We start from the raw sequence: 14,333 nt of genomic DNA, 5'->3' as shown, positions 1-14,333 counted from the left end.
AAGGTAGGTAGGTTCATGTTATGTACATATAGCAAGGACCCACATTATTTTAGGGCTTGCAGAACAAAACAGGAACGTTCTTTTGTAGAATTTGGGTACCATCAGCAGAAGCTGAGCGTCTTGCGGTCGGCAGATTCAGGCGCGATGGGCTCGCGCTGCCTAGCGCGCGGCGGCGGGCGCCGCAGTCGCGCCCGGCGCCCACCGCGTCGCCACGCCGCTCGCTTCCACGCAAAATCGATACAAGCATGCCACATGCACGTTTTACTACCTCACCTAGACGTGTTATGGCTGTTTAAAAAGTTTTATCGCGCGGTTTTTTGATACTACATTCTACTTCATCGCAGTTCCTTTTTCGACAGTTTAACGCGGTCTTGACAGGTCCATGCCGCAACGTAAACAATACCAATATAACTCGTACGACTTAACAGCTGACTCGGGGAACAGCTGACTATTGTTATGTGGACATTATGGGCCTGTTATAACGATTTATAGCGATAAGTATTTTAAGACTGTGAATTTTAATGTTGAATATGAAATTGAAATTTGTAAAGAAACACGAAAGTTACTTTTTTAATGTGGTATTCTCTCACATCAAATCAATGGCGCGCGTAATCGCTTGGTTCGTCCGCCTGTTTAATAGACCGTTTGAGATATGCCTTTGATTTTGAGTTTATTAACGTAAACGAAGGCCGCGGTTTGCGTGGACGCGGACGCGGGAGTTGGCAGCGGCGCACGCGTCGCGGCGACGGCGCGTCATGCCCTGACTCGGAGTCGGGAGCGTGTGCTCCGCCAGTGCAGCCTTGTCCGTCGGAGGATATGTCCCTGTTATGGACTACCAATGCATCGTCGTGTATACGGTCATCAACATCGCTCCGCCGCGGTTCGACCAAAATGCGGAATTTTCCGATGGCTGTATCACGTGGCTTAAAAACAAAATCAAAAGGTCAGTGGCACTATTACTAGCCAAAACATTTTCAGTTTCTAAATTTACAGCACATACCTGCAAGTACTTCAAGGGGTTAAGATTTATTCATTATTATTTACAAATCATTATAGTAAATCCAGTTACCAACTTAGTTACAATTTATAATATTTTTTTTTAGATCATTATAATAATTTTGTAAACCTTGTAGATTGTTTTCTTGCTTGACTCTGATTAGTCTATTTTATTTACCAATTTAATATACCTACCTACTTAATTAAGAAACGGCAATTTTTAACACTTATTTTTTTATTAAACTACCTACTTGTAGTTTAGACATGTTGCATAGCTCTTAACTTCAAACTCGGGTAAATCCATTCGACCCTCTCAACAAATTTCTACCCTATTACTTTTGCTTAGTACCAATATCGCATAATCTGACAGATGGATTTACCCGAGTTTGAAATTAAGCGACTCAATTGTAGTAATACATAAGTAAATACGTAATTATTTATATAAGTACAGATTGAATTCTAGACGAAGAAGTTAACTCCGAAATGACAACCAACGATAAGATGTTATCCGTATGCTTTCAGAACGGTAGCAGTCTATCTCCAATCTTTGAAGCTAACTCCCAACAATGGCTTAATTCACGGCAACCTTGCATGCTCGTACTACAAACAAGGCTTAATAGATCTCGCAATAGACACATATAAGCGCGCCATAGAACTTCAGCCTAACTTTCCAGATGCCTACTGTAATCTAGCTAATGCTCTCAAAGAGAAAGGGCATGTCTTCGAGGCAGAAGAGTGCTATAACGTGGCTTTACGTTTATGTCCCTCTCATGTTGACACTCTAAACAATCTCGGCAATGTTAAGAGGGAGCAAGGAAGAATTGAAGAGGCAACTAAGTTATACTTAAGAGCTTTGGAAGTGTTTCCAAATTTTGCGGCCACTCATAGCAATTTGGCGTCCCTCTTACAGCAACAAGGTTCGTTAAAGTGTTTATTTGGTTATCAAATACATAATGGCGAATTGTTAATATGATATTATTTCACATTGGTGTCTTTAGACATCAGTGTCTTTTATGAGCAATATATTTGAGCTGTATTTTGTACAGTAGCGGGAAATAACCTATCATATTGTTAGCAATAATTAGTTATTGCAGGTAATAGCAATAATTAGTTATTGCAGGTTTTCATTTGAAAATTCTTGAAATGAATCAATCAATTATTGTATATCATTATCACCAACACAAGGGTGTCCACGCTAGAAAAGATTTAAAAATATGAAAAAACAATAGATACATTATTTGCCGCTACTATACCTACAGGGTGGAACATTTCTAGAGACTGAGCTGAAAGGATAGTGTTATCTAAGTGATCTACAAGTTATTACTTATAATCGTATATAAAAGTAAAACAAAATCATTAAAATGAAATATTTTTATATCAGTGACAACCCTACAAAGTTATTTACATTTTCAATTGACACATGTCATGTCATTCATACGATCTAAATGCTAGGGTTGAAACATAAAGATTTTCGCACTAATGTTTAAACAAACTGTATCTCAAAAACAGTTAGAAATATTAACGTGATTAATAAGTGAAAAATAAAGTACGTAGTCTGAATAATTCCCAGTTTACGTAAAAGTCCTTCGTTCTGTTCCACCCAATATACCTAGCTAAATTCTTATAGGTACTTAAGGTGTTAATATTTATTAAAAACAAAGTTAAATGTGGAAAATTTGTCCAATGGTCTATGTTATAATACTTATTTAAAAATACTTAAATACGGACGTATGTGATAGGTAGTATCTTATGTAAATAAAAAAATATATCATATAGGTACAGTCAGCAGCAGAAGTTGCTAAACGGGCGAGGTGTTCAAAATTTCCTTGACACGCTCTTATTCTCTTAACAATAAAGTCGCGTCAAGATCATTTTGAATACCTGGCCCGCTTAACAACTTCTGCTGCTGACTGTACATCCTTGGTCAAAAAGTATTCACTAAGTATTGACCGTCTTTTATATTTTTTTAAATATGTTTTTTCTATACCTACAACAAAAAAACTAGTAGTAGATCGTAAGATTCAAAATATACTATGAGGTATATAAGAATTATAACCATTATAATTTTAAGCTTTAAAATATAGAAGCGACTCATATATTTTTTTGCAATTACTTGTAAGTGGTGGTACTAGTGCTCGACATGCTAATGCCCAATAGATGTCACCCTGCTGTCACCTCTATTGACAATGACTTAAATTTCAAGATGACATCTACTGGGACCGCGTATAGCACCAGTACTCGTACCTAGGTACAGTCACCTGCAATAATACGTTACTATTCGAAGGCCGCAAAAATATGTGACACGCTCTTATGACTCTACAAATAAGATAGTGTCAGATATTTTTGCGACCTTCGTTGTGTATCATACTATTGCAGGTGACTGTACCACCACCTTACTAAAATCGAATGCCTGATATATTTAATTTATTACTTTTAATGTGTCGTACGCTAACATTTATAAACGGCTGCTAGTCACGGAGAGATTATATCTGTGATTACCAATATTTTTTATAGTAACTACGTATTTTTTTAATTGTGCCAAATATATGACTAATTATAAGTATTACTTACAGGGAGGTTGAAAGAGGCATTAGCGCACTATAAACAAGCTATAAATATACAGCCAAAATTTGCCGATGCTTACAGTAACATGGGTAACACATTAAGAGAAATGCAAGATATAAATGGCGCTCTTGCTTGTTTCAGAAAAGCTATCGATATCAATCCTACTTTTGCTGATGCGCATTGCAACTTGGCGAGTATTTACAAAGATTTGGGTATTATTAATAATGCAATTGAATCATATGAGAATGCCTTGAAACTTAAACCGAACTTTCCTGATGCTTATTGCAATTTAGCACATTGTTTGCAAATCATTTGCAATTGGGATGGCTATAATGAACGAATGCAGAACATTTTAGCGATAGTTGAAGATCAATTAAGTAATGAAAAATTACTTTCTGTACACCCACATCATTCCATTTTATACCCTTTGTCGAACGAAACCCGGAAAGAAATCGCTGCCCGACATGCTACCTTGTATGTTGACAAAGTAAACATGTTAGAAAAAATTAAATTTAACTTCCCAACAACATTGCATGGGAGGTTGAAAATCGGTTATGTGAGTAGTGATTTTGGTAATCACCCTACGTCACATCTCATGCAATCGATACCAGGACTGCACGACTCCACACGGGTCGAAATATTTTGTTATGCTTTAAATCCAGATGATGGAACCACATTCCGTAGTAAGATTAAGGAAGAATCTGAACATTTTGTTGATTTATCTTCGGTCACATGTAATGTTATAGCGGCTAAGAAAATATATGAGGATGGGATTCATATATTGGTCAACATGAACGGATATACTAAGGGAGCGAGGAATGAAATATTTGCATTGAGACCAGCACCTGTTCAAGTGATGTGGCTGGGATACCCCGGTACCAGTGGAGCGGATTACATGGATTACATAATTACTGACGAAACATCATCTCCAATATCATCAGCCGAATATTTTAGTGAAAAATTAGCTTTTATGTCACAAACTTATTTTATCGGAGACCATATGCAAATGTTTCCTCATTTAAAAAATCAATTCAAAGTTAAGGGTGACGATGAAAGATATGAAGGTACCGTTGCAATAATCAATTCGCCCGAAAACTTAATGGAACCACTTCTAGTAAAGGAAGAGAACGAAGTTGTTCAGTTTGAGAAATATTCACCCATTCAAGTGCATACGAGAGAAGTATACATTCCAAATAAGGTTATTGAAGTTTTAAATACTTCTCATCAATCGAAGGTGCGTACTATTGATAATGTGGAATATGTTAATTATAATAAATTGGTAATAATAGATTTTAAATTCTATTTTCCAACACTATTTTGTTATTCTCTTTCTCTCCATATTTTTACTGCAATTGGACAATGGCATATATTTATTGGAATATAACAGGACACTTGGAGAAACGTCTTATATAATCTTCAACGATATTGAATACCTAATTATCCTGGAGTACTGACTAGAGAAGGCATCAACATCTTATCTTTTGATGCGCAGAATTTTCATACTACTCGACCAGGGTCAAATTTTATTTTATGTGTTACTTTGTTTAAAGTAAAAAATCGTAGTTTTAATAAATTTATTGAAATGCAGTTTATTTTGCAGGTATTCATCAACGATATGGCAATATACAGTGGAGTTTCGATAAATAATAACAACAAAAAAGTTGCATCTGGTGAAGATATCCTACAAAATGTCATATTTACATCGAGGATGCAGTACAGTCTTCCAGAAGATGCAATTGTGTATTGTAACTTTAATCAATTGTATAAGGTCGATCCAGGGGTTATGAGCATGTGGGTACAAATATTAAAGGAAGTACCAAAAAGTGTTCTTTGGCTTTTAAGTTTTCCTGCTGCCGGGGAACCAAATATACGAAAAGCTGCAGAAGATTTAGGTAAAAAATATGATTGAACAAACCAATTTTGTTAATGTAATTAATACGAACACAATTGCATACACTAAAGCAATCTATTAGCGATAGGGAGTATTACTGCAATGTTCTGCCGCCAGAGTGCAGCCCTAGCACAAACTGTAAACCATAGAGTAAGTAACTTTACGATGCCTTTACGATAAACAGTTTATTTATGGAGTTTATTGACAAGTTTTGACAAAATATTTGTTACGAAATTATGACATTGACACCTAATAAGGCGGTTTGGGGTCCATATTGGTTTGCATACAAGTTTAAGTCATATCTTTGATGCGCATAACAACTTGTGTCATAATCATCATTGCGCATACAAATGAAAAGTCATATTATATTGTGTCATACATTTTTAGCCATAATATTTGATGACACTCAGCAGTTGTTATATATTTTTAGTGCATATAGGTTTTAATTATAATGAATCAAATGTCATACCAGCTAAACGCATATTTATCGATACTTATAATGTTTTTACGTATAACGATTTGTAGCATAATAGTTTTCAGCCATAATGGTTTAAGGCATATTTAGTTATTGATAGCCCTAATCTCCGTTCAAACACTTAATTCGACGGAGCCCCGCTCACGCTCCTATTTCTGCGTAGTTTGCCCTTCGGGCATCTAAAGAAACCTAACGAACCTAACCTACCTACTATTTGAATAAATCTATATCTATGATTAGTTTATTTTATACAACCGTTTCTCCTAGTGGAGCGGGTTCCTCTCCTTGGATCTCCTCTTTTATACGGTCTTTCTGTGGTCATGATTATGACTAAAGTAATATTTGCGTCATAGGTTGCTCACAACCATACATATTTATTTTTCATGCTTTGTAACATTTATGAAAAAAACTTATTATGACCACTAAAAATATGACTTATTTTTTTATGTCTATATTAACTAATACTATGCATTGCAATACTTCGAACGAAAAACAATTATGGATATCAAGCAGATGACTTACAATTTTATGCGAATTAAATTAATGACTAGTAGTTCGCCCCGAACTGAGAACTCGCGGTTTGCCAAAAATTATATATAGCGATTGACTTTGTTGCACCTACGTACTCGTATAGTTCGATATAAAATAGTAGAAAATAATTTTCAAGGAAAAAAACCGATTTCTATGGGGGCCGGTGAAAGATTATATTACATAGATGGTGCACTATGTAGAAAAGGAGGTAAAACCACCCACTTTTCTAGTAGGTAGCATTTCGTTCCTGTAAGGGTCGCAGTTTTAGCCTCACGAACCCACTTCTCTGATAGCAGTTCGGTTCTGTGAGGATTGCAGTTCGAACCTAACCAAAACCACTTTTCTAGTAGCATTTCGTTTCTGTAAGGCTCGCAGTTCTAACCTAACCTAACCCACTTTTTTTCGGTTCTGTGATGATCACAGTTCAAACCTAACCTAACCCACTTAACGGCGCGTGCGGTGCGGTGTACGGGGGTTTGAGCGGGAGGGGCTAGTAAGTTTGGCATCATTATACTTTATACCTACATTTTATGGTAGGTAATCATAGTGGTTTATTTAGCTTTGGTATCAGTGGTTTTCCGGGTCAAGGTCCGAGTCCGAGTCCGGGTCCGGGTCCAGTTCCGGGTCCAGGACCAGGTCCAGGTCTAGGTCTTGGTCCAGGTCCAAGTCCAGGTCCAAGTCCGGGTCCAGGTTCAGGTCCAGATAAGAGCCCGGATCCGGGTCAGGTCTGGCTCCAGGGCCAGCTCCGTCAAAATCGAAATTCGAAATCGCTAAACGTGTAGTCATTGAAGAGTTCTGTTCTGATCATCATCAGCAGATCTTCATCAAATGCGACAGTTTTTAATGTAAATTCTTGATTTTCTGATGAAAATACACAAATCTCTATACCTTTAAGATTTGAGGTTTTCCCTCGATTCCTCATGGATACCATCATCAGACCTCGAGCTTGGCAAAAATGTGGCTTAAAAACTTAACTTGCTTAACAAACATAACGAAGAGGACAAATCGCGAAACGTGAACTATGCGTCGTTGAAAAGTTCCGTTCTGATCATCATCAGCAGTTCCACTTCATCAAATGCGACAGTTTTTTAATGAAAATGCTTGATTTTCTGATGAAAATACAAAAATCTCTATACGCATGCCTTTAAGATTTGAAGAGTTCCCTCGATTCCTCGTGGATCCCATCATCAGAACTCGAGCTTGACAAAAATGTGGCTTAAAAACTTAACTTGCTTAACAAACATAACGAAGAGGACAAATCGCCGAACGTGAACTATATGCTTCATTGAAGAGTTCTCTGATCATCATCAGCAGTTCCACTTCATCAAATGTCACTTTTTTGAATGTATATGCTTGATTTATTGATAAAACATAAATCACTATATGTATGCCTTTAAGATTTGAGGAGTTCCCTCCATTCCTCTCGGATCCCATCATCAAAACTGGGTTTTGCAAAAACGGGACCAATCTGTATGCATATACATACAATCAAAAAAATAATTTTCAAACTCGGTCCAGTAATGACGGAGATATGGAGTAATAAAGATAAAAAAAAATCACAATCGAATCTCCTCCTTTTGAGATTTGGAAGTCGGTTAATAAATGAGGGCGCCACTTTCTACGTAGCTGTCACATTTTTGACGTAAAATTCTTACACATGGCAACAATACATAGTCTGTCAAGTCATTTCCATCAGTAGAAAAATGCGGCTAATAAATGTAGGCGCCAAGGGTTATCGTCCCATAGAATATTTGAATATCGCGCCTTTTTCTACTGACGAACTTGTTTGGCCGACTATAGTATGGAAATTTTAGAGTTCCATTTTATTTTATTTCTACTATTTTATGTCCCACTATAGGCAGCAATGGATCAAAAATCGCGTGGATATATTACAAGGTCTGTGGAGCCCTTAACTGATACTGTATCTGTGGTAAGCCGAAATATTTCCTGTCAAATGTCAAATACCCATATTATGTTTATTTTTTATCTTGCTAATTATTTCAAAATGGTAAAGTTAAAAACGATATTATAAAAGTGCAAGCCGAGCACTTTCATTTGATACCAAACTCGACCATATTTTCTTGCAAAAAGATGACCAGAATAGCAAGACCCCTCACAAATAGCTTTTTAGCCTTCTAAGCTCTTCTAGCTCAATAACCCATTGATCGAGCCTGCTCATAATTTAATGACTAAAATATAATGCCCTCAACTACACGTTTACCCAATTGCATTTAAATTAGAACAAATTTACTTAAGTTCTTGAGTATCAAACTATCCTCTGATAGTTCAGCTTAAAAACATCGAAATGCCGGGACGTGCCCGTAGCCAGCCGCGTGTCCCAAGTCGAATGTAAGAACTTCGTTCGCTTCGCTCGCTCGTTCGACTATAAAAAATATGTAATAACTCATTTATGACAAAAACCCAGTGGTGCTCAAGAATAATTCTGACTAAAGATTTTTATGACTTACAATGTTATGCATAAAGTGATATGACAATTAAAAATCTGACAAAAGTTGTTATGCGACCAGAGGGAGTCCCGGCGGTTTGCTTACTGTTTGTGCTAGTGGCGCCCCCTACGCAGAGTCTTGCGTAATATTCCCTATTTGCTTGAGAAAAATAAACCGATTGACTAGTTTCTGTTATTAACACCCACTGTTTGCAAAACTATGTCACTCTCATATGTGAGATGTTTAACAATAAGATATATAATATTGTGTTAAAATCTCCTTTCGTCAGTCGCGTTAAAAATATATTACGCTTTGCAGGTTTAGAGCCAGGCAGAATTATTTTTACTAAAATCGCATGTAAAGAGGAGCACGTGCGCCGCGGGCAGGTGGCGGATATTTGTCTGGATACGCCTCTGTGCAACGGGCATACCACGGCCATGGACGTGCTGTGGGCTGGCACTCCGCTAGTCACTATGCCCGGAGATACCCTAGCGTCAAGGTAAGCATCTGGTTCGGTTAGCCTGAGGTATACCAAAATCTGTCCCAGACCCTGGTCAGTGGTCTCTGCGTGCAACGTCACATTGTTTGTGAAGACAGGAAGATTTCTATAGACATAACCTGACTCCGTATGTTGCGTCCGGAGACCAAGCGGCCTTGTAGTGTTCATATTAATAAAAATCTTGTAAAGAAGGAGGAAAGTCTGGTTACTAGTCAATGAAGAACAGCTTCGCGGGGCTTCATATACCTATTTAATTTATGAAGAATTTAATTTTAAAGGGTCACTACATTATTCCAGACATTCCAGTATTTTTAACATGGTACGTAATATTGTCTTCGGTTACCGTGATAGTTCCTCATGAAATAAAACTATTGAAATATATAACCCGTTTCAATAGTTTTATTTCTTGGTACGTAATTTTATTTAAATGTTTCTACAATAACTTTATATTTATCGTTTGTTTAATCGATGTCATTTTTATCTTTCTTCCAGAGTGGCTGCATCGCAATTGAAAACATTAAACTGCCCAGAACTGATTGCAACCAGCAAGATGGATTACGTTAACATTGCAGTAAAATTAGGATTAAATAACCAATAGTAAGTATATTTAATAAAAATAAATTGGAGCGTAACCGTGAGCGAGATAGAAGTGCCTGTCCGGGAGCGCGGATATCATGTGCTTTTAATATTAAGTTTAGGGTTTTTAAAAATAAAAAAGTAATCGCTGAGTAGCCTCAAGCATAATATTGCTCATTATTAGAAATAAATTTCAAGTGTTTAACTTTTGTGCATAATTTATTATAATTTTTATAATGCATTTGAAACCTATGTTCGTGATTTTTTTTCTATCGAGCTGAAGTCAAAAACTCAGGATTGGTATCGCTGAAGTCTCTCACTCTTTTGGTATACTTTTGTTATTATGATTTGATTAGCGATATAATGTGTAAGTTTAGGATTAGTATGTCAAACAGGGTTTTTATTTGCCGAACAATAATATTATTACGACAACAGTCAAGCTTGTCAACTAAAATTCTGTTTAATCACATTTTTTCTCTCTTATTTCAGCCGACGATACGTCCGCGCGAAAGTCTCAGAGTCTCGCTTCAGCAGTACTTTATTCGACTGTAAGCATTACGCGCGCGGATTGGAGTCTTTATATGATAAAATGTGGAAGCAATATCAGAATGGCGAGGAACCAATCCATATGAAAGCGTTTACATAAATCATTTTTCGAGTGCTACGAGCTTTCGGGAATACGGTAATTCAATATATCTTAAAAATTGGGCAGTAAATTGTGCCCTTGCTATGTAACTTCTTTTTTAATAACAAAAAGGTATTTTCACCACACCAGCTGGTAAAGGCTCTCTTGATTGTTCGAAACGAATGAGGAAGTTGCGTTTTATCCACATGTGTGGCAAAGTAATCGAATGCAAATTTTGAGATGTTGAATTTGAAATGATAAATAGTATTAAATGAACGTTTCATTTAAAAAAGATCATTTTTTTGTTTATTTTGAATATATTTAACAGTAGCTAAATATTTTCCTCGCGTTGGTGTGGTGTAATATTTTGTGTGTTCAGTCGGTGACAAAATTTGTTTAACCCTCGTGCCTAGAAACCCTCGCAACGCTCATTATTCCACTTTTCGAACCACTAGCTTCACTCGTGGTTCAATTTTGGAATCTTTCGCTTACTCGGGTATCAATATTAGCACGAGCGGTTAAACAACAACTTTGCCCCCTTGTAAAACAAATAACTATTAAGTCATGTAATTGTTCAGTAATTTTCTAGCCTGTCATGTGATCTTAAATTTAAAATCGGTATATTTATGTAAGAAAGATAATTTAAATTGGTCTAGAATTTTGTCAGATTCAAATTGTAATATTATAATATAATAGTCGAGTAGGGGACATAGGGGACCATTGGGCAGTCGGGAGGCTCGGGCACGCCCTTGTATCGTCCTGATTGACAAGGAGGTGCCCGAGCCCCCCGACTGCCCAATAGTCCCCTACCTACTTACAATAAGTATTACCGCTTTATTTATACAAATAATTCATGTAATATGCGATTTTTTCGATATTGATCTCCAAATGTAAGTTCATATAAACGGTTAACATTCAACAATAAAAAAAACGGTTCATTGACTTTTTGGTACACGTTCATCAATCATTCTACGTATAGCATTATCAGGTCAAAACTTAAGAGGAATAAGAGGGCTGTACTTAAGTTTTTACCTGATAATCTCTCTTGTATGATGTGTGTTTGTCTGTAACGTTATAGTAAATTTTATAGTAGGTATTTACATTTAGCTTAATTTTATCATTACATTGTAATGGACAGGATTAAAAAAAACTTTGGATAAGTACCTAAGTAAATAATGAGGTTTCATAACCATATGTTAAATTAGTATGGAAAGCGAGTACGAACACCGCACTGAAAGAATGGATTTTACTAACGTATGGTTTACCTATGGATAGCTCACATTTAAATCTAGACCTCCGTCCAGAAAAATCCATTTAAAATAGAGATTATTATATATATAATGTACATAATGTGAATCAAATCATTCGTCAATGAATGTTAAGCTATTGTTAAATATTTCATCTTCTGTATAATGAATATTTATATTTATTGAGTGTGTGTTATTTCAATATACCTAGTATAAATGAAACCCGAGTTTTTAGCAATACAATTTAGTAATTTACTTGTAACTGCAACATTACGCGTATTTCACTTCGGCAAAGGAGATTAACCTTTTCGACGTCGTGTCAAACACAAAAGCTGTCACACATCACCCAAGTGTCAAAACTGAAATTGAACTTTATGCATATGCACGTAGGTCTATGTTGCTCTGTGGTCTGTGACCGATTAATCGGTCTTTGGCGTTGAACCTGCGGTGCGGATATATCGGTCATTGGCGTCCAAAAGGTTAAGAGAAGAAGAGGAGAGATGCCCTTATCAGACTACGTATAATTTGTTTTGCTACGCAAACGCGTGGGCCGGGTTTGATGATTTTGTCGTCAATAAACTTGACTTGATTATCCGAATGTCACTGATAATGATAAAAAAGTGAAGACATGACTGTAATCTAAACCCAATATGGCGACAATGTTACGCCATGTTACGAAAAAATAAATAAAACCGGACAAGTGCGAGTCGGACTCGCCCATGGAGGGTTCCGTACTTTTTAGTATTTGTTATAGCGGCAACAGAAATACATAATCTGTGAAAATTTCAACTGTCTAACTTATTAGTTAGACAGTTGAAATCATGTGATACAGCCTGGTGACAGACAGACAGACAGACGGATACTGGAGTCTTAGTAATAGGGGCCCATTATTACCCTTAGGGCACAAAACCCCAAAAAAGAAAAGCGACGTACAATATCAAGTGAGAAGTTACTAGGGATTTAAAATTATTATGCTTCGTTAGTAATTTTTAATGATGAATGGCCAGAACTATAACGCTTAAAAGTTTTAAACTGAAATAAATGTCATATACTAAGAAAAGGTGACCAAGGCCTCCAGTGCCCCAGGCTGGAATCGAACCAGCGTCCTCTGCTATGGCACAGGCATCTTGGTTTTCTTAGTATATGACATTTATTTCAGTTTATAATTTATATAGTAGTGTTTCTACTTGAAATAAAAATAAATTTAATTTTTTTCTGAAATTAATTTAATTTGTTCTAATACTTCTAAAGGATTAAAAGTTCGTTAGCAAAAGTTATGACACAATGTTTCATTGAATTATACTAGGTAAATCTGCAATTAACATATTGTTTTCCAAATATAAAAAAAATGTGGGAGCGGTATTTTGTAAACGATACGATATACGATTACGTAAGTTTTATGCAAATCGCCTACTATAGACTAGTTAGAATAATCAATTTACCCTGTGCATATATTTAGGGAGGTACCTAACTAAACTCAAAATCGTAATTCGATTATTAGATTCCAAAAAAAGTAAGACAATGTTGCCACTGCAATAATTTGTTTGTAAAATAGTAAATTCCTTTTTATAAATAAACACGCTAAGATAATTTATTTATTGATAATTTTACACCTACGATTTAAAAAAGTAAGATAAGATAAGATAAGATAATCATTTATTGCATAATTATAGGTGTTACAGAAAGGTGGATTACATAATATGTATTTTAGTGGACTCACTATAATTTGCCTGTCAGGCGTACAATATTTACTACTTTTATTTATTTATTTTTACATAAATACAAGACGTGCTAGTAAAAAGTGGCAAAATTTGTCTTACTGTTTTTGGAATCTAATTACGATTTTCAGTTTACCTACTTATTATCATAGACAAAGGAATACTATGTAACAAAAAAATTGTGCAAGCCACGAAATTGGCAGCTGAAGTACCGTAGATGGCCGCACATAGCCATACCACAGTGGCCATACGGTAACGCCGTACAGCGCCATCTATCTACTAATTTGTCAATTATTTGGTTACAATATACTGCACTAATTTACGAGACTTTGTCTATGCTTTTACAAAATTAACATGTAGATAATACGTATCATACATAGTTACATGTTTTTCCTAATTGGTTCTTGAGGGCGCTTGGAATACTAAGTAGTGGATCAACTTTTTCTTGCAGTTATTCCTCGTGCTCAATTAAAAGTGCCTTCGAGGTAGTGTAAGACACTGGCCTTATAGGGTGCGTGTATGAGCCGTAAACGGCAGCACAGAAGAAGATTCATTGGCGCGAAGCATTATGTCAGGTTTCCATTTTTAAATTTACGCCTATAGTGGCTTAAGCCATCTAGTGATGGCAGACTCTACTATGAGAAATAGAGTCAACGTGAAGTGTAGGGAGTAGTACCTGCTCAGAAGCGTATAATGTTTTCGCTTTCGATTCAGGTCACGAGATGGCAGAGCCTCCAACACGCATGGTCTATGTGATAATGTC

At 36.2% G+C, this 14,333-nt stretch overlaps 1 protein-coding gene across 1 annotated transcript; it reads left to right on the top strand.

Annotated features, from left to right (window-relative positions):
• The first annotated feature begins 200 nt into the window (after positions 1-200).
• LOC134804048 (UDP-N-acetylglucosamine--peptide N-acetylglucosaminyltransferase 110 kDa subunit-like) lies at positions 201-11,286 on the top strand. Its single transcript, XM_063776928.1, has 7 exons — positions 201-943; positions 1,519-1,913; positions 3,570-4,795; positions 5,162-5,453; positions 9,224-9,404; positions 9,897-10,001; positions 10,470-11,286. Exons 1-7 carry the CDS (start codon positions 828-830, stop codon positions 10,624-10,626), a joined length of 2,472 nt encoding a protein of 823 aa, XP_063632998.1. The 5' UTR covers positions 201-827; the 3' UTR covers positions 10,627-11,286.
• Positions 11,287-14,333: the final 3,047 nt, after the last annotated feature.

Source organism: Cydia splendana, chromosome Z, assembly GCF_910591565.1.
Source record: "Cydia splendana chromosome Z, ilCydSple1.2, whole genome shotgun sequence".
Lineage (NCBI taxonomy): Eukaryota > Metazoa > Arthropoda > Insecta > Lepidoptera > Tortricidae > Cydia > Cydia splendana.
This window is presented reverse-complemented; position numbering and strand designations above follow the sequence as displayed.

Coding starts and splice junctions, on each gene's coding strand:
- LOC134804048 (XM_063776928.1), top strand. CDS start 828: ATGGACTACCAATGCATCGTCGTGTATACGGTCATCAACATCGCTCCG. Junction 5,454..9,223: donor AAAAGCTGCAGAAGATTTAG/GTAAAAAATATG, acceptor TACGCTTTGCAG/GTTTAGAGCCAGGCAGAATT. Junction 9,405..9,896: donor GGAGATACCCTAGCGTCAAG/GTAAGCATCTGG, acceptor TCTTTCTTCCAG/AGTGGCTGCATCGCAATTGA.